At 40.2% G+C, this 24,732-nt stretch overlaps 1 protein-coding gene across 1 annotated transcript in view; it reads left to right on the forward strand.

The window, feature by feature from the left end:
- Window positions 1-24,732, forward strand: part of TTC17 (tetratricopeptide repeat domain 17) — a 327,287-nt gene that overhangs the window by 93,919 nt on the left and 208,636 nt on the right. Inside the window, exons 12-13 of the mRNA XM_053689293.1 lie at window positions 19,188-19,294; window positions 23,706-23,874. Of these exons, the coding sequence (XP_053545268.1) occupies window positions 19,188-19,294; window positions 23,706-23,874 (276 nt within the window). The remainder of the gene's footprint in view (window positions 1-19,187; window positions 19,295-23,705; window positions 23,875-24,732) is intronic.

A 24,732-nucleotide genomic window follows, 5' to 3' on the forward strand; every position in this document is an offset into this window, starting at 1 on the left:
TGGCTTGGATCATTCAGTGGGCCGAAGCTCACGATTGCTGTCTTTCTGCCATCCACATTCCAGGAGTGGACAACTGGGGAGTGTATTTCTTAAGCAAACAGACTTTTCATCCTGGGGAGTGGGAACTTCATCCGGAGGTGTTCTCTGGGTTAACTATCAAATGGGGGGTACCGGAGTTGGATCTGATGGCGTCTCGACAGAACGCCAAGCTTCCAAAGTACGGTTCAAGGTCGAGGGATCCTCAGACCTTCCTGATAGATGCTTTGGCAGTTCCTTGGAACTTAAGGATGGCATACCTATTTCCTCCGTTCTCTCCTTTTCACGAGTCATTGCTTGTATCAAGCAGGAGAGAGCGTTGGTGATTCTAATAGCTCTGGCATGGTATGCAGACCTAGTGGAAAAGTCGTTTCTGCCACCGTGGAGACTACCTCTGAGGAAGGACCTTCTGCTTCAGGGTACCTTCCTTCATCCAAATCTTGTTTCTCTGAAGCTGACTGCTTGGAGATTGAACGCTTAATTCTGTCTAAGCGTGGGTTTTCTGACTCGTTCATTGACACCATGATTCAGGCTTGTAAGCCTGTTACTAGAAAAATTTACCATAAGATATGGCGTAAATATCTTTATTGGTGTGAATCCAAGGGCTGCTCTTTGAGTAGGGTCAGGATTCCAAGAATTTTGTCTTTTCTCCAGGAAGGTCTGGAGAAAGGTTTATCTGTCAGTACTCTGAAGGGTAAGATTTCTGCTTTATCCATTTTGCTGCACAAGCGTCTGGCGGACGTGCCAGATTATTTTTATTATTATTCTTTATTTATTAAGCGCCAACATATTCCACAGCGCTGCCAGATGTGCAATCTTTTTGTCAGGCCTTGGTCAGAATCAGTCCTGTGTTTAAATCTGTTGCTCCACCTTGGAGTCTTAATCTTGTTCTTAAAGTTTTGCAACAAGCTCAGTTTGAGCCAATGCATGCCATAGATATTAAGTTGTTATCTGGGAAGGTTCTGTTTCTTATTGCTCTCTCTTCTGCTCGGAGAGTTTCGGAATTCTCAGCTTTGCAGTGCGATTTGCCTTATCTCATATTTAATGCAGATAAGACAGTTCTTCGTACCAAGTTTGGTTTTCTTCCTAAGGTTGTTTTGGATAGAAATATCAATCAGGAAATTGTTGTTCCTTCTCTCTGTCCTAATCCTTCCTCTCATAAGGAACGTTTGTTGCATAATTTAGATGTTGTGCATGCTCTTAAATTCTATTTGCAGGCGACTAAGGATTTTCGCCAGTCTTCTGCATTGTTTGTTTGTTTTTCTGGGAAACATAAAGGTCAGAAAGCTACTGCTACTTCTCTCTCTCTTTGGTTCTCTGTGGTTGAGAAGTATTATTTGTTTGGCGTATGAGTCTGCTGGACAGCAGCCTTCTGAGAGAATCACAGCTCACTCCACTAGGACTGTTTCTTCTTTTTGGGCTTTCAAAAATGAAGCTTCTGTGGAACAGATTTGCAAGGCTGCTTGGTCGTCTTTGCATACCTTTTTCAAATTTTATAAATTAGATACTTTTGCCTCGGCTGAGGCTTCTTTTGGGAGAAAGCAGTGGTGCCTTCTTTTTAGGTCTACCTGTCTTGTCCCTCCCTATTCCTCTGTGTCCTTTAGCTTGGGTATTGGTTCCCAACAGTAATTGAGGACGCCGTGGACTTACCATATCTTAGGAAAGAAAACAAAATGTATGCTTACCTGATAAATGTATTTATTTTACAAGATAAGACGAGTCCACGGATTTCATCCTTACTTATGGGATATCGCCTCCTGGTCAGCAGGAGGAGGCAAAGAGCACCACAGCAGAGCTGCATATATAGCTCCTCCCTTCCCTCCCACCCCAGTCATTCTCTTTGCCTTTTTTTAGTGATAGGAAGAGGTAAAGTGAGGTGTTAGTTTAGATTCTTCAATCAAGAATTTATTATTTTTAAATGGTACCAGTGTGTGCTATTTTACTCAGGGCTAGAGCTACAGGCTTTTCAGCAATGGGGACTGGGGAGATTTTCATTCTTTCTGTGACTCCCATACTGTTTGCTGCCCTTCTGATGGTCTTAGCAGATATTATTTAAGACCCTGTTTGTTCCCACAGATATTCTGAAGGTGATGAAAAGAACATCTTCATTGTGTGGGACAAGTTCATGCTGCGCTCAGCAATAAGGTATGTACAGTTGTTTGCTTCTGGGGAGACTGAGTATCTCAGAACAGACTGGCATTTGTTCCCTATACCGGGAAGCGGTAATCAGTTTGCACAGGGTACATAAATTGTGTGCATGGGTCTACCCTCTTTATTCGGTGAGATGAAATTCAGCTGTGATATCAGTGGGCTCTAATAAGTAATTAGCCCGGTGAATATACATAGATTGTGGGCTTGACGCTGGGAGATTGTCGGAGCTCTTACCCAAGTATCCTAACCATAACTGTTGCTAAGCTAATGGCAGGATAGGGGTGTGTTGTTTTGTTTGAAGGGGCACATTGGTGGTTCACGGTACACTTTCTAAAAGATTGCGTTTTATTTCCCCATGCGGTCTCTACTTTTCCGGGGGAGTTAGTTTCCGCCCACGATGGGTGGAGCTTAGCGTTTCGCGCGCTTAGACGCGCAGTTGATATCCGGATCCTGAAGATTACAGCAGCATGTCTAGAGGCTCCGGTGTGGCCTAAGTCAGCTTGTGTCTGTAATACTCACAAGCGGTCTTAGGTGCGCCGTTCACGGAGTGCTATTAAGTGATTCGTGGGGACAGGTAGGCGCCGCAGCAGAGCTGTGGCGAGGTGCAAGTGCTAAATTTTGTCCCTAAGGCATTTTGCATAGTTAGTGTACATTTATAAGGGAAATCTACTGAAAGTCCTATAGTGCTTCCCTGTTATTGCATTGTTTATTGCGGAGTAGTAAAAACTATACAGTTTTAATTTTAAAGACACAGTACACTCGTTTTTTCAGCAAATGTTTCTCAAAGTTCTGCTTTTTATTTTTAATTACAGTACCAAACCTGGTTTTCTTCCTAAGGTAGTTTCCAACAAAAATATTAATCAGGAAATTGTTGTTCCTTCTTAGTGTCCTAATCCTCCTTCTAAGAAGGAGCGTCTGTTACATAATCTGGACGTAGTCCGTGCCTTGAAGTTCTACTTACAGGCGACTAAGGACTTTCGTCAATCATCTTCATTATTTGTTGTTTTTTCTGGAAAACGTAGGGGTCAGAAAGCTACGGCTACCTCTCTTTCTTTTTGGCTGAAGAGTATCATCCGTTTTGCATATGAGACTGCTGGACAGCAGTCTCCTGAACGAATTACTGCTCATTCCACTAGGGCTGTGGCTTCCTCATGGGCATTTAAAAATGATGCTTCTGTTGAACAGATTTGCAAGGCTGCAACTTGGTCGTCTTTTCACACTTTTTCCAAATTTTCCAAATTTGATACTTTTGCCTCGTCCGAGGCTGTTTTTGGGAGAAAGGTTCTTCAAGCAGTGGTGCCTTCCGTTTAGGTTCCTGTCTTTTCCCTCCCTTTCATCCGTGTCCTATAGCTTTGGTATTGTATCCCATTAGTAAGGATGAAATCCGTGGACTCGTCGTATCTTGTAAAAGAAAAGAAAATTTATGCTTACCTGATAAATTTGTTTCTTTTACGATACGACGAGTCCACGGCCCACCCTGTTGTTTTCTAAGACAGGTTTTTATTTTTGTTAAACTTCAGTCACCTCTGCACCTTGGCTTTTCCTTTCTCTTCCTAACTTCGGTCGAATGACTGGAGTAGGAGGGAAGGGAGGAGCTATATATGCAGCTCTACTGTGGTGCTCTTTGCCTCCTGCTGACCAGGAGGCGATATCCCATAAGTAAGGATGAAATCCGTGGACTCGTCGTATCGTAAAAGAAACAAATTTATCAGGTAAGCATAAATTTCCTTTTCCGGATATGGTGAGTCCATGGCCCCACCCTGTATTTTTAAGACTGCTTTTTTTTTTTTTTTTACTAAACCTCAGGCACCTCCACACCTTGTGTTTCTCCTTTTCTCTATTTTTCTTCGGTCAACACACTGGGGATTGTGGGAAGGGGAGGGTCTTGCTGTGGTGCTCTTTGCCTCCTCCTGCTGGCCAGGAGTGATATTCCCAACAGTAATTAAGGACGCCGTGGACTCACCTTATCCGTAAAGAAAGAAATTGATCAAGTAAGCATAAATTTTGTTATTACCCATTCTCCAGTTTTGCATAACCAACACTGTTATAGAAATACACTTTTTACCTCTGTGATTACCTTGTTTCTAAGCCTCTGCAAACTGCCCCTTGTTTCAGTTGTTTTCCAGGGTAACTTCACATGCATGAGCTCAATGTTGTCTTTATGAAACACATGAACTAATGCCCTCTAGTGGTTTTAAATGCATTTAGATTAGAGGCAGTCTTCAAGTTCTAAGAAGTTAGCATATGAACTTCCTAGGTTTAGCTTTCAACTAAGAATACCAAGAGATCAGAGCAAAATTGGTGATAAAAGTAAATTGGAAAGTTGTTTAAAATTACATGCCCTATTTAAATCATAAAAGTTTTTTTTTTGGACTTGACTGTCCCTTTAAGTCTCTTGCCTGAGGTTGAGTCTGAGTGTTGTAAACATTTTTTGCCTCCTGTTAGTTTGTGTTAAAAGCCTCACATATTGTTTAATTTTGAGGATCAAATATTTATTTCTTTTTATCATATCTTTATTCTCATTTAAAACATTTTAGTGGGAACTAATTACGGTAGCCATCTCTATGGATAAATGTTTATTATGTTTAGAGGCCCAAATTGTTTTGCCTATGTAATTTTGTTCCTCATGTTTAGCTTTAGACTTAAATTCAAGGACAGGTAACTCCCTTCTGAGCCAAGTATCTCTCGGGATACTGCTGTGCGTGACATGCCTCAGCTTTCTCCTCAAACGTCCCAAGCTTTAATTGTTTCTCTTTCTGTTTCTTCACAACCTCCTGGGGGTGTTTATTTACCAGGGGATTTTGCCACGCAGATGACTTCTGCAGTATCTGCTGCTTTGTCTGCTTTCCCGAATTCGGGTAAGCGTAAGAGGAAATCTAAACATTTGTCTGCTAGTAAGGTTTCTGACCACCACTCTAAATCTGCGCTGGTCATCCTTTTTCAAATGTCTGATGAGGAGAATACTTCAGTAGCTTCTGAGGATGAGATCTCACACTTGGACACTATGGGGGGAAAAATGTTGTGAATCTCAAGAAGTTAATTTCAGATTTAAGCTTGAACATCTCCAGGTACTACTGAAGGAGGTTCTAGCCACCTTGGACTACCTTGAACCTTCAGTTGCTGTCAACCCAAAGAAGTCCTCTAAACTTAATAGAGTTTATGATTCTCCAACATCTGAAGATGTTTTTCCTGTTCCAGACAAAATGTCTGAAATTATAGCTCAGGAATGGGATAAGCCAGGGGTTCCTTTCTTTCATGTAATTGGCAAGAGTCTATGAGCTAGTGACATATGGGATATACAATCCTACCAGGAGGGGCAAAGTTTCCCAAACCTCAAAATGCCTATAAATACACCCCTCACCACACCCACAATTCAGTTTTACAAACTTTGCCTCCTATGGAGGTGGTGAATTAAGTTTGTGCTAAGATTTCTACGTTGATATGCGCTTCTCAGCATTGTTGAAGCCCGATTCCTCTCAGAGTACAGCGAATGTCAGAGGGACGTGAAGGGAGTATCACTTATTTGAATACAATGATTTCCCTAACGGGGGTCTATTTCATAGGTTCTCTGTTATCGGTCGTAGAGATTCATCTCCTACCTCCCTTTTCAGATCGACGATATACTCTCAATTTACCATTACCTCTACTAATAACTGTTTTAGTACTGGTTTGGCTATCTGCTATGTGTGGATGGGTGTCTTTGGGTAAGTATGTTTTTATTACTTAAGACACTCTCAGCTATGGTTTGGCACTTTATGCAATTATATAAAGTTCTAAATATATGTATTATACTTATATTTGCCATGAGTCAGGTTCATATATTTCCTTCTGCAGACTGTCAGTTTCATATTTGGGAATGTAAACACTTTTAAGAAATTTATTTCTTACCTGGGGTTTAGTCTTTTTTTTTCAATTTGACTACTTTTTGCAATTGCGGGTGTTAGGCCCGCGGGTGCGTCAAATGCTAGACTTTATTGCGTAATTTTTGGCGCGAAAAGATACGTTTATGACGCAACTTCGTCATTTCCGGCGTCATACGTGACGCCGAGACCTTTCACACGGCGGCGTCATTAGTGACGCAAGTGTGTCATTTCCGGTCATTTTTTGCGCCAAAAAAAGTTTACGTTCCGTTATGCGTCATACTTGGCGCCAAATTTTTTTCATTATTTCAATACCCCATTCATGTTTGCCTCCTGCTTCTTTTCTATCAAGAGGCCTATGCTTTTGCTTTTTTTCCCATTCCTGAAACTGTCATTTAAGGAAATAGACTTTATATGTTGTTTTTTCTTTTACATTGAGCAAGATGTCCCAATCCGATCCTGTCTCTGAAGTTTCTGCTGGAACATTGCTGCCTGACATCGGTTCTACCAAAGCTAAGTGCATTTGTTATAAAATTTTAGAAATTATTCCACCGAATGTCATTTGTAATAGTTGTCATGATAAACTTTTACATGCAGATAGTGTTTCTATCAGTAATAGTACATTGCAAGTTGCAGTTCCTTCAACTTCTAATGTGCATGATATACCTGTAAATTTTAAAGAATTTGTTTCTGAATCTATTATGAAGGCTTTGTCTGCATTTCCACCTTCTAATAAACGTAAAAGGTCTTTTAAAACTTCTCATTTAGCTGATGAAATTTCAAATGACCAACAACATAATAATTCATCCTCTTCTGCTGAGGATCTATCTGAAACAGAAGATCCTTCCTCAGATATTGACACTGACAAATCTACTTATTTATTTAAAATAGAGTATATGCGTTCTTTATTAAAAGAAGTGTTAATTACTTTGGATATTGAGGTAACCAGTCCTATTGACGTTCAGTCTAATAAACGTTTAAATGCTGTTTTTAAACCTCCTGTGGTTTCCCCAGGGGTTTTTCCCATTCCTGAGGCTATTTCTGATATGATTTCTAGGGAATGGAATAAGCCAGGTACTTCCTTTATTCCTTCTTCAAGGTTTAAGAGATTATATCCTTTACCAACAAAATCTATAGAGTTTTGGGAAAAGATCCCCAAAGTTGATGGGGCTATTTCTACTCTTGCTAAACGTACCACTATTCCTATGGAAGATAGCACTTCCTTTAAGGATCCTTTAGATAGGAAACTTGAATCTTATCTAAGGAAGGCCTATTTATATTCAGGTCATCTCCTCAGACCTGCTATTTCTTTGGGTGATGTTGCGGCTGCATCAACTTTCTGGTTGGAAAATTTAGCGCAACATGAATTGGATTCTGACATATCTAGTATTGTTCGCTTACTGCAACATGCTAATCATTTTATTTGTGATGCCATTTTTGATATAATCATAATTGATGTTAGATCCATGTCTTTAGCTGTTTTAGCTAGAAGAGCTTTGTGGCTTAAATCTTGGTAATCTAGATTTAGATGTCATATCAGCATTCCATCTCTTTCTTTCCAAGGTAATAATTTATTTGGCTCTCAGTTGGATTCTATTATTTCAACTATCACTGGAGGAAAAGGAGTTTTTTTGCCTCAGGATAAAAGACCTAAGGGTAAATCTAAGGCTTCTAACCGTTTTCGTTCCTTTCGTCAGAATAAGGAACAAAAACTCAATCCTCCTCCCAAGGAATCTGCTTCCAGTTGGAAGCCTTCCTCAAATTGGAATAAATCCAAGCCATTTAGGAAACCAAAGTCTGCCCCTAAGTCTGTATGAAGGTGCGGCCCTCATTCCAGCTCAGCTGGTAGGGGGCAGATTAAGGTTTTTCAAGGATTTTTGGATAAAATCTGTCCAAAATCATTGGATTCAGAGCATTGTCTCTCAAGGGTATCGAATAGGATTCAAAGTAAGACCTCCTGTGAGAAGATTTTTTCTCTCACACATTCCTGTAAATCCAGTAAAAGCTCAGGCTTTTCTGAAGTGTGTTTCAGACCTGGAGTCTTCAGGGGTAATCATGCCAGTTCCTCCTCAGGAACAAGGTTTGGGGTTTTATTCAAACCTATTCATTGTACCAAAGAAAGAAAATTTGTTCAGACCAGTTCTGGATCTGAAAATTTTGAATCGTTATGTAAGAGTCCCAACTTTCAAGATGGTGACTATAAGGACTATTCTGCCTTTTGTTCAGCAAGGACATTATATGTCCACAATAGACTTGCAGGATGCATACCTTCATATTCCGATTCATCCAGAACACTATCCGTTTCTGAGATTCTCTTTTCTAGACAAGCATTACCAATTTGTTGCTCTTCCATTTGGCCTAGCAACAGCTCCAAGAATCTTATCAAAGGTTCTGGGTGCCCTACTATTTGTAATCAGAGAACAGGGTATTGCGGTGTTTCCTTATTTGGACGATATCTTGGTACTAGCTCAGTCTTTACATACTGCAGAATCTCACACGAATCAACTAGTGTTGTTTCTTCGGAAACATGGTTGGAGGATCAATTTACCAAAAAGTTTCTTGATTCCTCAGACAAGGGTCACCTTTTTAGGCTTCCAGATAGATTCAGTGTCAATGACTCTATCTCTAACAGACAAGAGGCGTTTAAAATTGGTCGCAGCATGTCGGCTCCTTCAGTCTCAGTCATTCCCTTCAGTGGCTATGTGCATGGAAGTTTTAGGTCTCATGACTGCAGCATTGGACGCAATCCCCTTTGCTCGTTTTCACATGAGACCTCTACAGCTTTGTATGCTGAATCAATGGTGCAGGGATTATACAAAGATGTCACAATTTAATATCCTTGAATCCCAATGTACGACACTCTCTGACATGGTGGATAGATCACCATCGTTTGGTTCAAGGGGCTTCTTTTGTTTGCCCAACCTGGACTGTGATCACAACAGATGCGAGTCTTTCAGGTTGGGGAGCTGTTTGGGGGTCTCTGACAGCACAAGGGGTTTGGAAATCTCAAGAGGCGAGATTACCAATAAATATTTTTGAACTCCGTGCAATTCTCAGGGCTCTTCAGTTCTGGCCTCTACTAAAGAGAGAACCGTTCATTTGTTTTCAGACAGACAATATCACAACTGTGGCTTATGTCAATCATCAGGGTGGGACTCACAGTCCCCAAGCTATGAAAGAAGTATCTCGGATACTTGCTTGGGCGGAATCCAGCTCCTTTCTAATCTCTGCGGTGCATATCCCAGGTGTAGACAATTGGGAGGCGGATTATCTCAGCCGCCAGACTTTACATCCAGGGGAGTGGTCTCTCCATCCAGATGTGTTTTCTCAGATTGTTCAGATGTGGGGGCTTCCAGAGATAGATCTCATGGCCTCTCATCTAAACAAGAAACTTCCCAGATACCTGTCCAGGTCCAGGGATGTTCAGGCGGAAGCAGTGGATGCGCTGACACTTCCTTGGTGTTATCAACCTGCTTACATCTTCCTGCCTCTAGTTCTCCTTCCAAGAGTGATTTCCAAAATTATCATGGAACAGTCTTTTGTGTTGCTAGTGGCTCCAGCATGGCCACACAGGTTTTGGTATGCGGATCTGGTTCGGATGTCCAGTTGCCTGCCTTGGCCACTTCCGTTACGGCCGGACCTACTATCTCAAGGTCCGTTTTTCCATCAGGATCTCAAATCATTAAATTTGAAGGTATGGAAATTGAACGCTTAGTTCTAAGTCATAGAGGTTTCTCTGATTCAGTGATTAATACTATGTTACAAGCTCGTAAATCTGTCTCTAGAAAGATTTATTATAGAGTTTGGAAGACTTACATTTCATGGTGTTCTTCTCATAAATTCTCCTGGCATTCTTTTAGAATTCCTAGAATTTTGCAGTTTCTTCAGGATGGTCTGGATAAGGGTTTGTCTGCAAGTTCCTTGAAAGGACAAATCTCCCCTCTTTCTGTTTTATTTCACAGAAAGATTGCTATATTTCCTGATATACACTGTTTTGTACAGGCTTTAGTTCGTATTAAGCCTGTCATTAAGTCAATTTCTCCTCCTTGGAGTCTTAATTTAGTTCTGAGGGCTTTACAGGCTCCTCCATTTGAACCTATGCATTATTTGGACATTAAACTACTTTCTTGGAAAGTGTTGTTCCTTTTGGCTATCTCTTCTGCTAGAAGAGTTTCTGAGCTATCTGCTCTTTCTTGTGAGTCTCCTTTTCTGATTTTTCATCAGGATAAGGCAGTTTTGCGAACTTCTTTTCAATTCTTACCTAAGGTTGTGAATTCTAACAACATTAGTAGAGAAATTGTTGTCCCTTCTTTATGTCCTAATCCTAAGAATTCTTTGGAGAGATCCTTACATTCTTTGGATGTGGTAAGAGCTATGAAATATTATGTGGAAGCTACTAAAATTTCAGGAAGACTTCTAGTCTATTTGTTTTATTTTCTGGTCCTAGGAAAGGTCAGAAAGCTTCTGCTGTTTCCTTGGCTTCTTGGTTGAAACTTTTGATTCATCAAGCTTATTTGGAGTCGGGTCAAACCCTGCCTCAGAGAATTACAGCTCATTCTACTAGATCAGTCTCCACTTCGTGGGCTTTTAAGAATGAGGCTTCAGTTGATCAGATTTGCAAAGCAGCCACTTGGTCCTCTTTGCATACATTTACTAAATTCTACCATTTTGATGTATTTGCTTCTTCGGAAGCAGTTTTTGGTAGAAAAGTTCTTCAGGCAGCTGTTTCAGTTTGATTCTTCTGCTTTTTGATTTAAGTTTTTTTTTTTCAAAAGTGAAAATAAACTTATTTTTGGGTTGTGGATTATATTCTCAGCGGAATATGGCTGTTTTTGTTTTATTCCCTCCCTCTCTAGTGACTCTTGAGTGGAAGACTCCACATCTTGGGTATTGATATCCCATATGTCACTAGCTCATGGACTCTTGCCAATTACATGAAAGAAAACATAATTTATGTAAGAACTTACCTGATAAATTCATTTCCTTCATATTGGCAAGAGTCCATGAGGCCCACCCTTTTTATGGTGGTTAGGATTTTTTTGTATAAAGCACAATTATTTCCAAATTTCCTTTGTTGATGCTTTCTACTCCTTTCTTTATCACCCCACTGCTTGGCTATTCATTAAACTGAATTGTGGGTGTGGTGAGGGGTGTATTTATAGGCATTTTGAGGTTTGGGAAACTTTGCCCCTCCTGGTAGGATTGTATATCCCATATGTCACTAGCTCATGGACTCTTGCCAATATGAAAGAAATTAATTTATCAGGTAAGTTCTTACATAAATTATGTTTTTCCCCCTTCCCCTGTTTTCTTTATCAAGATACGATGAGTCCACGGATTTCATCCTTACTTGAGGGATATCGCCTCCTGGTCAGCAGGAGGAGGCAAAGAGCACCACAGCAGAGCTGTATAAATAGCTCCTCCCTTCCCTCCCAACCCAGTCATTCTCTTTGCCTGTGTTAGTGATAGGAAGAGGTAAAGTGAGGTGTTAGTTTAGATTCTTCAATCAAGAGTTTATTATTTTTAAAATGGTGCCAAAGTGTGCTATTTTACTTCAGGGTGTAGCTGTATTCCTTGTCAGCCTCTAGAGTAGAGCTACAGGTGGCTTTAAAGCAATGGGAACTGGTGGGGTTTTACCCTCACTGCGCCTCCCATACCTAGTGCTGCCCTTCTGGATTGATGGTCTTAGAAGATATTAACTAAGGCCCTTTCTGTGTCCACAGAACTGCAGGAGGGAGAAGACCTCTTGATCCTGTGAGACCGGTCATGCTGTCGCTCAGCATAGAGGTAAGTGCAGTCTTTATTATTCTGGGACATAAAATTAACTCGGAATAGACTGTAGGATTACCTATCTGATAAGTGGGGAATTAGATTTTATAGACTTCCCTTATTACTTGGAGACATTACATAACTTTATCCCTATGTGATCAAAGGTAGTGAAGTTATTGGGCAGTTTGTCTGCAGTTTCGGAAGCCATATCTACTTCCTTCAGTAGTGACTTCAAGGGCTTATATTACTTAGAGATTGCAGCCCAGGAGGGTTATCCGTGTTCAGTTACTTGATGTTATGTGAAATAATCTCTGCTTCAACTTGATGTATTTGCAGGGCGTTATTACTCTACAACGGCTTCTGTTCGTAAGAAAACTAACCGCCTACAGAGTAAACATATGGTTTCATGTCCTCTCTCCCATAGGGCTTATTTTTTATAATCTGCCGACAGGGAGTTTTTTTTAATTACTTTAACATGTTATACAGACCCAACAACTTATATTATTTTATTGTACACGCGTGTGTTGTGTGTGTCTCGCTCCCTAAGGCTTATTGCAGTGGCAGCCGACTGGGAGATTTTCTTCCCCGTTTCCTGTCAATGTGAGACTGAGAGCGAGCTTCACTACGACTTGTTGGGCTTTACAGGAGAAGGGGTTTACTGTGGTCAGGAAGCTGGCTAGGTTTCATAAGTGCCATGTGGTTCTTCGACGGCTCCATTTGCCATCAAATAGCAGCCAGGGAGATTTAACTGAAACGCCCACGATGGGCGGAGCTATTATACGCGCCATGGTTTGCGCGCCTTTGATCAATCCTTTCAATGGACGCCAGATGCTTTCTCGGCTGTGTTGCAGCAAATAATATAGTAGAGAGGCTCTGCGCGCTTTAGGTGTCTGTTTCCCCCTTTCTATGTTGGATCCACAGTGATAAATTGGAGAAGGATGTTTTCATAGATTATAGGCATACTTGGGCTGTAGCCTATGTTCTCTCTGTTGCGGTGGAGAGAACACACTGCTCGGGGAGGTACATTTATTTTTCTACTGAAGGGTATTGATCTCTTGCAAATTTATTTGACCAATATATGGGGGTCCTGTGGTCCAGTGGCCAGGTACTCTGCCCCCCATCCCAAGGGTTATGTGTTTGATCCTAACTCCAGCTGCTAAATTTTCTATTTCTGCAGCTAATATACAGGAATAACGTTATTCTTTTTACATTTTAAAGGGACAGTAACATATTTTCCTGGTTAAATTTTACTGTGAATTCTCCGTCTAAAGCAGTGGCTGTTCGGAGTATGGTGTCACCGGTCAATCCATGCCACAATATTCTACATGGGGTGCCCAATCTGATTTTTGACCCACAGGCAGTGCTCTGCGGTTCCTAGCAAAGATTTTGCCTTTGATTTCATAGCGATGTCTATTTGCAACAGTATTTATGTTGTTATTGGCCTGTTTCTGCACGACAGAAATAAAACATTCTTTTAAAATTTAAAGAAACTAACATTTTTTCTATGTAAAATTTATTAAAGAGAATTGCGGCTGTTTTGTTTGTTCAATCATCCTTTGTGACATAGGATGGTACAAGTTCTCTCGAGAATGGGTTTCTTTAAGAATTTGAGACAGTAACGTCTTGTTGTGTGTGCATTATATTAAACGATTTTAGCTGTTTTCTTTGTTAGTTCATCCTTTATGACTGAGGATGAGACAAACGCACTCAAGCGTAGAGTTAATTTTCAGAATTAAAGGAACAGTATCGTTTACCATGTTCAAGTTTGTTTTCTCTTTTGAACCTATTCCCTCCTCGACGATTGCTGTCTGGAGGTCTGTTAACAAATGCCAGATATTTCTCTTACTAGCATTCTATTCTACTTTTCATGGCCCACACGCAGTGTATTGTGCGTCCTTTCACACTTCAGTTCTGGGGCATTCTGTGTCTGGACATGGGGTTTGGAGTTTGAATTTAGTTCTTGAAGTTCTTCAAGCGGTTCCGTTTGACCTCTGCATTCCATAGATATTAAGTTATTATCTTGGAAAATTTTATTTTTGGTTGCTATTTTTTCTGCTCGAAGAGTATCAGAGCTTCAGCATTACAATATAATTCTCCTTATCTTGTTTTTCATGCGGATAAGATGGTGTTGTATACTGAACCTTGGTTTCTTCCTAAGGTTGTTTCAGTTAAGCACATTATTCAGGAATTGTGGTTCCATCTTCGTGTCCTAATTCTTCTTCTCAGTAGGAACGTCTGTTACATAATTTAGGTGTGGTCCGTGCTTTAAAGTTATGCTTACAAGCTACTAAGGACTGTCGTCAATCACCTTCTTTGTGTTTTTTTTTCCAGGATATGTAGGGGTCAGTAAGCTACGGCTACCCCTCTTTCTTTATGACTGAGGTGTATCATCCGTGTTGCATATGAGATGGATGGACAGCAGTCTCCTGATAGAATTGCGGCTCATGCCACTAGGGCGGTGGCTTCCTCTTGGGCGTTCAAAAATGTTGCTTCTGTTGTACGGATTTGCAAGGCTGCGACTTGATCGTCTCTACACACTTTTTCCAAATTTTTTACTAATTTGATACCTTTGCCTCAAAGGAGGCTGTTTTTGGGTGAATGTTCTTCAAGCAGTGGTGCCTTCCGTTTAGGTTTCCTGTCTTGTCCCTCCCGTTTCATCCGTGTACTATAGCTTTGGTATTGTATCCCACAAGTAGGGATGAAATCCGTGGACTCATCGTATCTTGAAAAAGGAAATTTATGCTTACCTGATAAATTTATTTATTTTTCGATACGATGAGTTCACATCCTGCCCTGTTTTATGAGACAGGTTATTAAATTTTTGTTAAACTTCAGACACCTCTGCACCTTGGCTTTTCCTTTCTCTTCCTAACTTCGGTCGAATGACTGGGTTGGGAGGGAAGGGAGGAGCTATTTATACAACTCTGCTATGGTGCTCTTTGCCTCCTCCTGCTGACCAGGAGGTGATATCCCACAAGTAAGGATGAAATCCGTGGACTCATCGTATCGAAAAAGAAATACATTTATCAGGTAAGCATAAATTTCCTTTTCAGTAAGATGTTCCCTGTTGTTGACTCCTTTCGGGACTCATGGCGCACTGTAACTAAAGTAGAGGGAGCTATCTGTACTCTAGCTAAAAGAACTACCATTTATATAGAGGATAGTTGTTCTTTTAAGGATCCAATGGATAAGAAGCTAGAGGCTTACTTAAAAAAATATGTACATCCATCAAGGATTACAGTGGCAACCTGCGGCAAGTATTGCTACGGTTGCGGGAGCAGCATCTTATTGGTGAGATGCCTTGTCTGATCTGATTTCAGAAGAGACTACAGTAGAGGAGATTCAGGATAAGTTCAAAGCTCTTAAACTGGCCAATACCTTTATCTGTTATGCCAACATGCAGGTAATTAGACTGGGAGCTAAGATGTCTAGCCTCACTGTTCTAGCTCGCAGAGCTCTGTGGTTAAAATCTTAATCGGCTTATGTTTCTTCAAAGGCCAAGCTTTTGGCTTTACCTTCTAAGGGAAGGGCCTAGTCTAGCAGAGATCATTTCTGAGATTACTGGTGGAAATGGATCTTTCCTACCTCAGGACAAGAATAATAGACCTAAGGGTCGTCAGACTTTTAATTATCGGTCCTTAAAGAAATACTATACCCAAATTTTTTCTTTCATGATTCAGATAGAGCATGCAATTTTAAGCAACTTTATCATTTGCTCCTATTATCAAATTTTCTTTGTTCTCTTGTTGTCTTTATTTGAAATAGCAGTAATGTAAGGTTAGGAGCCGACCTATTTTTGCTTCAGCACCTGGGTAGCGCCTGCTGATTGGTTTACTACATTTAGTCACCAATCAGCAAGTGCTACCCAGGTGCTGAACCAAAAATGGGACGGCTCTTAAGCTTACAGTCTAGCTTTTTAAAATCAAGATAGCATGTGAACGAGGAAAAATTGATAATAGGAGTGAATTAGAAAGTTGCTTAAAATTGCATGCTGTACCTGAATCATGAAAGACACAATTTGGGTTTAGTATCCCTTTAAGCAACTTTAAGGGACAGACAGACCAATCCAGGTCCACTTGGAAATCCAGCCAGCCCTGGAACAAGGGAAAAACAAAACAAAAAGCCTTCCACTGACTCTAAATCAGCATGAAGGGTCAGCCCCGATCCGATTTTGGATCAGGTGGGGGGCAGATTTTCTCTTTTTAAACAGGCTTGGATACGCGATGTCCCAGATCCATCGGCTGTGGGCATAGTATCCCAGGGTTACAAAATAGGATAGTCTTGCCCTCCAAGGGGCAGATTTCTCCTGTCAAGACTATCCTCAAACCAGGTAAAGAGGAAGGCCTTCTTAAATTGCGTAAAGGATCTCTCCTCCCTGGGAGTTATTGTATCAGTCCCTCTAGAGGAACAAGGTCTATGATTCTATTCAAATCTATTTGTTGTTCCCAAAGCTTTTCGTCCCATCCTAGAGCTAAAATGCCTCAACAAATTCCTCAGGATTCCTTCCTTTAAGATGGAAACTATTCGTTCCATTCTTCCATTGGTTCAGAAAGGTCAGTTCATGACGACTATAGACCTGAAGGACGCGTATATTTACTCATTCCTATTCAGAGGGATCATTACCAGTTTCTAAGGTTTGCCTTTCTAGACAAGCATTTCCAGTTTATTGCCCTTTTGTTTGGTCTTACCACACATCCCAGAATATTCACAAAGGTTCTGGGAGCTCTATTGGCAGTGATCAGATCCTAGGGAGTTGCTGTGGCGCCTTATCTAGATGACAGGCGTCAGGCGTCATCTTTTCAACTAGCAAAATCTCATACAGAGATTTTGTCTTTTCTACGTTCCCACGGGTGGTAGGTGAATTTGGAGAAGAGTTCTCTAGTTCCAACTACAAGAGTGTGTTTCCTAGGGACAATCATAGATTCCCTGTCCATGATGATTTTCCTAACAGACGTCAGAAAATCCAAACTTGTTGCCTCTCCCTCCAGTCTGCTTTTCGCCCATCAGTGGCTCAATGCATGGAGGTGATTTTGTCTAATGGTGGCTTCCATGGACATCATTCCTTTTGCTCGGTTCCATCTGCGACCGTTGCAGCTTTGCATACTCCGTCAATGGAACTGAGACCATTCAGCTTTATCACAGAGGATAAATCTGGACCCCCTAACAAGATACTCTCTCGTGGTGGATTTCACAGGAACATCTGTCTCGGGGTACTTGCTTCCAGAGACCTTCCTGGGTGATTGTAACTACGGATGCTAGCCTGTCAGGCTGGGGAGCTGTTTGGGGTTCTCTGAAAGCTCAGGGCCTGTGATCTCGGGATATCTGCCATCCACATTCCAGGAGTGGACAATTGGTAAGCAGATTTTCTGAGCAAACTGACTTTTCATCCTGGGTAGTGGGCTATCCATCTCGAAGTGTTCTCTCAGATAACACTCATGTGGGGGGTTCCGGAGTTGGATCTGATGGCGTCTCGTCAAAACACCAATCTTCCAACGTACGGTTCAAGGTCGAGATCCTCAGGCCGCTCTGATAGATGCTCTGGTGGTCTCTTGGGATTTCGGGCTAGCCTACCTGTTTCCTCCGTTTGCTCTCCTTCCACGAGTCGTTGCTCGTATCAAGCAGGAGAGAGTGTCTGTTATTCTAATAACTCCTGCCTGGCCTCGCAGGATCTGGTTTGCGGATCTGGTGAAGATGTCTTGTCTTCCACCTTGAAGGTTACCGCTGAGGAAGGAACGCCTAGTCCTGTCTAGACGTGGTTTTTCGGAGGCAGTCATTGATACTATGTTTCAGGCTCGTAAACCTGTTACTCATAGGATTTACCATAAGATATGGCATAAATACATTTTTTGGTGTGAAGCTAAAGGTTTTTCTTGGAGTCGAATGAGGATTCCCCAAATGTTATCTTTTCTTTAGGATGGCCTGGAGAAAGGGTTGTCAGTCAGTACTCTGAAGGGTCAGATTTCTGCACTGTCTATCCTTTTGCACAAACGTCTGGCAGAATTACCAGATGTTCAAGCTTTTGTTCAGGCCTTGGTCAGAATCAGGCCTGTGTTTAAACCTGTTGCTCCTCCTTGGAGCCTTAACCTAGTGCGTAAAGTTTTGCAGCAGGCTCCGTTTGAGCTGATGCATGTCGTTGATATAAAGTTATCTTGTTTCTCCTTGCTATTTCTTCCGCTTGCAGAGTTTCTGAGCATTTAGCTCTGCAGTGTGATTCCACTACCTTATTTTTCATGTAGATAAGGCGGTCCTTCGTACTAAATTGGGGGTTCTCCCTAAGGTGGTGTTGGATCGAAATATTAATCAGGAAATTGTTGTTCCTCCTTTTTGTCCTAATCCTTCTTCTCATAAGGAATGTCTTTTGCATAACTTGGATGTTGTGCGTGCTCTTAAATTTTACTTACAAGCTACTAAAGATTTTCGGCAATCTTCTGCCCTGTTTGTTGTTTTCTCTGGAAAGTGTAAGGGTCAGAAGGCCACTTCTACTACTCTTTCCCTCTGGTTAAGGAGTATAATTTGTTTTGCTTATGAGACTGCTAGACAGCAGCCTCCTGAGAGAATTACAGCTCATTCCACTTGGGCTGTTTCCTCATCTTGGGCCTTCAAAAATTAAGCTTCTGTGGAACAGATTTGCAAGGCGGCAACATAGTCCTCTTTGCATACTTTTTCCAAATTCTACAAATTTGATACTTTTGCCTCGGCCTCTTTTGGAAGAAAGGTTCTTCAAGTGGTGGTGCCTTCTGTTTAGGTCCTCCTGCCTTGTTCTCTCTCCCTGTTCATTCCATGTCCTCTAACTTGGGTATTGGTTCCCACTAGTAATTGGAATGACGTTGTGGACTTTCCATGCCATAGGAAACAAAACAACATTTTTGCTTACCTGATAAATTTCTTTCTTTCCGGACATGGAGAGTCCACGACCCCGTCCTCTTTTTAAATGATAATTTCATTAATTTTTGAGTAAACCTCAGGGACCTTTTCACCCTTGTGTTTCTTCTTTTTCCATCTTCCTTCGGCTGAATGACTTGAGATTATGGGTAAGGGAAGTTACACTTGACAGCTTTGCTGGGGTGCTCTTTGCCTCCTCCTGCTGGCCAGGAGTTGAATATCCCATTAGTAATTGGAATGACGTTGTGGACTCTCCATGCCCGGAAAGAAAGAAATTGATCAGGTAAGCATAAATTTTGTTTTCTCAAGTTTGCAAGAAGTAATGTACAGTTTGTGATTTATTATAGAATTCTAGTTTGTTGATGAATGTTCTACATTGCTGCATCTTTCAGTTCATTCAAAACTTAAATCTAATTTTATTATTGTAGTTTACCCATTCGCAAACAATTGAGAATTTACCAATATGAAAAAGTTTTTTTTCCTTCACAGGAAAGTTTATGGCCCAAAAAATATGAGTGCTCCAAAAGATTCCCAACAATACCTTCTTCTGAAGAGCTTCCAACTTATCATCTACCTCTTGTACCCAATGTCTTGGGGTAAGTATCTGATCTGTAGGTTAATGATACAATAAAATAAACATTTTGACAACAAACGTGCTCCATGTGCTGCAATTTTGCAAAAGTTCTCGCAAGCCTAGAATAAATTTCTACTGGTCAATATGTTCCCGTATTTAAGGGGTATGAAACCCAACATTTTTCTTTCACAATTCTGATAGAGAATGCGATTTTATACTTTCCAATGTACTTCTATTGTTAAATTTGCTTTATTTTCTAGATATATTTTGCTTTAGGAGCAGCAGTGCACTAATGGGAGCTAACTGATGATATCTCGTGAACCAGTAACAAGACATTTATGTGCAGCCACCAATCAGCAGCTACCTCCAATTAGTGCACTGCTGCTCCCTCAGCCTACCTAGGTATACTTTTCAACTAAAGATACCAAGAGTGTGAAGCAAATTACATCACAGAAGTACATTGGAAAGTTATTTAAACTTGCATGCTCTATCTGAATAATGAAAGTTTAATTTTGACTTTACTGTCCCTTTAATAATACACTTGCATAAGGTCTACAAATACATTGTTTTAGAGGCTACATATTTTATTCCTCAGTTATGTCTGTGTATTATTAATAAATAGGGTGCTGGCTTCTGTACTAAAGTGTGGGTCTATGTATACATGCTATAAGGTACTTAGTGTATAACTAAGTATTTATTAAAGTGATGGTAAACTTGACGTTTTAAAATAAGGTCTAAAATCCAAGCAATATTTTGCAAGGACTTTAATGGATCACTTCTAATGATGATGCGCTGTAACTTACTTTATCTAGCCGTGCCGTTCTAATACTCTATGCTCTGTCCACCCACTTCAAAACTCATATTTTTTGTGAGCTAGAGGTTTGATCTGTTCTCCAATCGGCGTTCTAGCCATACGGCACTTTTTTTGTAGCTAGAGGACCAATTGGACAACAGTTCAAACCGCTAGCTCACAAAGAATATGAGATTTGAAGTAGGCAGACAGAGCACATAGTATTATAACATAATGGCTAGATTAAAATGTAAGTCATTGCATCTTTATTAGAAGTGATCAATTAAAGTCCCAAATATTTGTAACATGTTAAGTTTAATATAACTTTAAACAAGTGTTTGTTCTATACATAGTTTGTTGTGGTGTTAGCTACCTAATGTTAAATGCTAAATATCTTGTGTATATAAGAGCAGCTTTTAAAGGGACAGTAAAGTCAAAATCATCATCAAATTTGCTTTGTTTTCTTGGTATACTATTCTTTTTTAAAGCTAAACCTAGGTAGGCTCATATGCCGATTTCTAAGCTCTTGAAGGCCACCTCTTATCTCAGTGCATTTTGATACCTGAAAAAAAATGATTTCTAAACTGTTTCTTTTGCATTTTGACAGTATTTCACAGTTAAGATGGCACTAGTTCATGTGTGCAAAATAGATAACATTTTGCTCACTCCTGTGGAATTATTTATGAGTCAGCACTGATTGGCTAAAATGCAACTCTCTCAAAAGAACTGAGTTAAAGGGTCCGTCTGCAGAGTCGAGTCTTAGATAGAAAGTAATCACAGAGGTAAAAAGTATATAAATATAACTGTGTTGGTTGTGCAAAACTGGGGAATGGATAATAAAGGGATTATCTATCTTTTTAAACAATATACATTTTCAAGTTGAAAGTCCCTTTAATTAAACTTTTCTACATGGACAAAAATCACTTTATAATTATAAGACTGTTCTGTGGTCTTGCAATACCAGACAATTGTAAGCACATTTTGAACATTGAGGCATTTTGCTGCAATAGTTTTTTATTGGCTGCTATCCCTCCCAACCTCCCCAACACTTTTTTTATTTGGAGGAGCCGATCGATTAGAGTAGACAAGGCTAACCACTGTTATTTTGTTAGCAAAACTCTATTGATTTGCAGTTGTTTTCTGCTGAGACCAATTAAGAAAAGCTATAAAGCAAGGTTAGGCTTGTGAAGTCGGCAGTGTGCACTTCAAATTTTCAGAATTGGAAAACTCTCCTGAAAAGTGGGGTAATATAAATTATTCATTTTCCAATACTAGAATTTCAATGTGGTTCCTATTCCTTGAAATTGCTGTTAAAACCTAGTAAATATAGGCGGCCTTCAAGGGCTTAGACATTATCATATGAGCCTACTTGGGTTTAGCTTTCAACTAAGAATACCAAGAGAATAAAAAATTTGGTGATAAAAGTAAATTGGAAAATAGTTTAAAATTGTATGCCCTTTCTTAATCATGAAAGTTTAATTTTGACTAGACTGTACCTTTTAAGTTGAAACCAATTTTACAATACACTGTCCCTTTAACATATATCTGTCCCTTTAAACTTTTGCATGATGGTTATCTGCATGGTCTCTGCTCCAGCAACTTCAAAGTTCAAGTCTATTTCAGCTACTCAAGGAATTACACTGGATTTGGTCATGTTTTAAAGAGATCTGTTACCTTCTTAGTACCGTCTTACGGTACTGGATGCACTGTCAAAAGTTTACTTTGAGTCTTTTGCAGATCTCCTTGGTAAAGAGTGTTTCAGAACGGCAAGTGCTTTCGATAGAAAATTATGTAATATTCAGTAAATACAAGGTGGTAATGTGTACAGTTCCAGAACTGTTAACTGAGGTTGTTTCAGATGTTCATAGTTCACAGAATATTTTACCTTCCTATTGTCCACATAAGAAGACAATACATGGTAAACCATAGCATTGACTGGATTTTGCCATATGCTTCCATAAATGACTGGAAACAAAAATATGTCTTTTATTCCACATGGTTACAGTAATGGTCTTTTAACAGTCAACACTACTAAGTGCATTGTCATGTTGGAAAAGGAGCTTCAGTTCTAGATGGGCTTATTCTGCAAGGATAGTTTTTTGTGTGCAAAGGAAGCAGATGCGTCACTTTCTGATCTGTCAGGTGGTGTTCTGAAAATCCATTGAATTTCAGTATAAGGTGAATTTGATGCTCTGCAGGTTTGACAGTCAGCAGTAACAAAATAATGAATTATGTTATGTCACAATAAATCATTTTGAAGCATAATTTTTATTTGTACTTTTTCTCACACAACTTTGTACTTTGTGTACATCTCACTGGTGGTGTGTTGATGTAAGCCAAGATAACCACATACTGAATCCAAAATACAGACATTTCTTTATCCATAGACAATACTTACCACTTCCCGCCACTTGTTGTCCAACCTGTTCTGGTCATTGACTAAGCAGGTTAGTAAGGGGAGGCACCTGTTAGTAAAATTAGGTGCAGCAATTTTCTGTCCAATCACGCCATAGAACAAGCTACTGAGCTGTTGTTCATTCCTGGTAGAGTGCTTCTCTTTTGTATGAATTTGTATTATGACCCTGGGGAGGTCTCCCTAAGGTTGTTGGGGGAAACCAGACGTGGGCTCCTTGCCCAGTGTGCTTAGAGGAATATGGCTGCACCTCACTGACGAGGCCCATAGGAGGCCGAAACGATTGTCTGGGGTTGTCATGTTCCTTGTTCAGAGGAGAATTGCCTGGTATTTCGGGGCTGGACTAATCTTACTTGGCGGGATCAGACTGATTTACTTCTGGAAAGATTCCCTCTGTGAATAGCACAACTGGGCTAAAAGAGGCTGCTCCTAGGTGGTAACTCGCCATAGAAAAAACTACTGAGCTGCTGTTCGTTCCTGGTAGAGCACTTCTCTCTTTGTATGCAGTTTCCCGCCACTTGTTGTCCAACCTGTTCTGCTCATTTACTAAGCAGGTTAGTAAGGGGAGGCACCTGTTAGTAAAATTAGGTGCAGCACTTTTCTGTCCAATCACGCCAAAGAACAAGCTACTGAGCTGTTGTTCATTCCTGGTAGAGCGCTTCTCTCTTTGTATGCAGTTTCCCGCCACTTGTTGTCCAACCTGTTCTGCTCATTTACTAAGCAGGTTAGTAAGGAGAGGCACCTGTTAGTAAAATTAGGTGCAGCAATTTTCTGTCCAATCACGCCATAGAAAAAACTACTGAGCTGTTGTTCGTTCCTGGTAGAGCGGTTCTCTTTTTGTATGCAGTTTCCCGCCACTTGTTGTCCAACCTGTTCTGTTAATTTACCTGTAAGTAAAATAAGGAGCAGCAATTTTCTGTCCAATCACCCTGCTTAGGAGGGTGGGTTTCTCAATGTTGAGTATTATCCTGGGATATAGGCCAATATATAGCCGTTGCTACATTTGTATTTCATTTCTAGTTTTCTTCAGAACAAGACCATCCAAAGCTATAATAAATATTAAAGTAACCTGTTTAGACGTAACAAAGAAAAAAAAAAAGAACTTTACTACCCCTTCTGTTTCATTTAGACAAGTATTTCTTCTTAGCTTTCTGCCATCACAGTTATTTGTATAGTAAGTAAACACTGTTTATTAAATAATACTGCTCTATTTTTCTTTTGTTTGCACAGTAACAGCCCAACTGTATCAAAGCTGCTAGACTCAGGGGGTAATCTCCTGATGCCACATTGCACTTCTGTCTTGGATGTGCGGAAAAATGAATCCTTTCGCCAGCTGCTAATGGAGCTACAGGGCAAGTTGGACCAACAGCAACTTAAGCCAGACAAACATGCTAAATTGGTAAAAATGAGAAGTGATTTTACTTTATTCTTATTTTATTAGCTGCGGAAAAAACTAAGTTTATTACATTGTGATGAATCCCTCATTATCCAAAGTCTTTGAACTTATATTTTAGGTTACACTAAACTGCTTGACTTGTCCTCTGTTAAATAACAAGATCAACATAAGACAAAATATTTTGGGATAAATGCCACTGTCGGTCAAATCTTCTCTATGCTCACCTCCTATATGTTTAAATAGAAATGCCAGTGTAGGCACTTTTTATAGCCTCATTCTTTCCCTTACATCCTGCTTTCATTTTACAGTGAGAGTAAAGATTTGGTTCCCTGTTTAATAAACAAACCAAACATAAATAATAAATAATAGACCCATGCGCATTTATCAGACACAACTGTCAATCTTTGCACTGATAAAATGACATTTCCTGTATCACATCTCTGTGATGTAATGTATAGGCCAGTAGTAAATACCTGACAAATATTCTCCATTTTGGTTTACATGGTTTCACAAGCAAATTACAGCTGCAGGGGGATGCTCCATGGGTTTTAAATGAGGTTAACTCGTTAACGAAAGGCAACATACCCTGTATACTCTAAGGGGTTAAAGTGAATGTAAACTTTAATGAATTCAAGCCCAGGATCAAAAAGTAATCTTAAAAACAGGGGCACATTAAATCATTAGAGTTTACTAAGATTCTTATTTTTTAAATGACTTACCTTTGTGTTATGGTAAACATAACATCGATCCTCTGCCCGCAGCTCCTTTAAATAGCATCGCTTTTGCCAATAGAGGGGATACAGTACTATTTTGGAATGCCTCATGGAGGGAGGCAAGTTATTGTGCATCTAGCCACTGTTG

This window comes from Bombina bombina, chromosome 7, assembly GCF_027579735.1.
Source record: "Bombina bombina isolate aBomBom1 chromosome 7, aBomBom1.pri, whole genome shotgun sequence".
Lineage (NCBI taxonomy): Eukaryota > Metazoa > Chordata > Amphibia > Anura > Bombinatoridae > Bombina > Bombina bombina.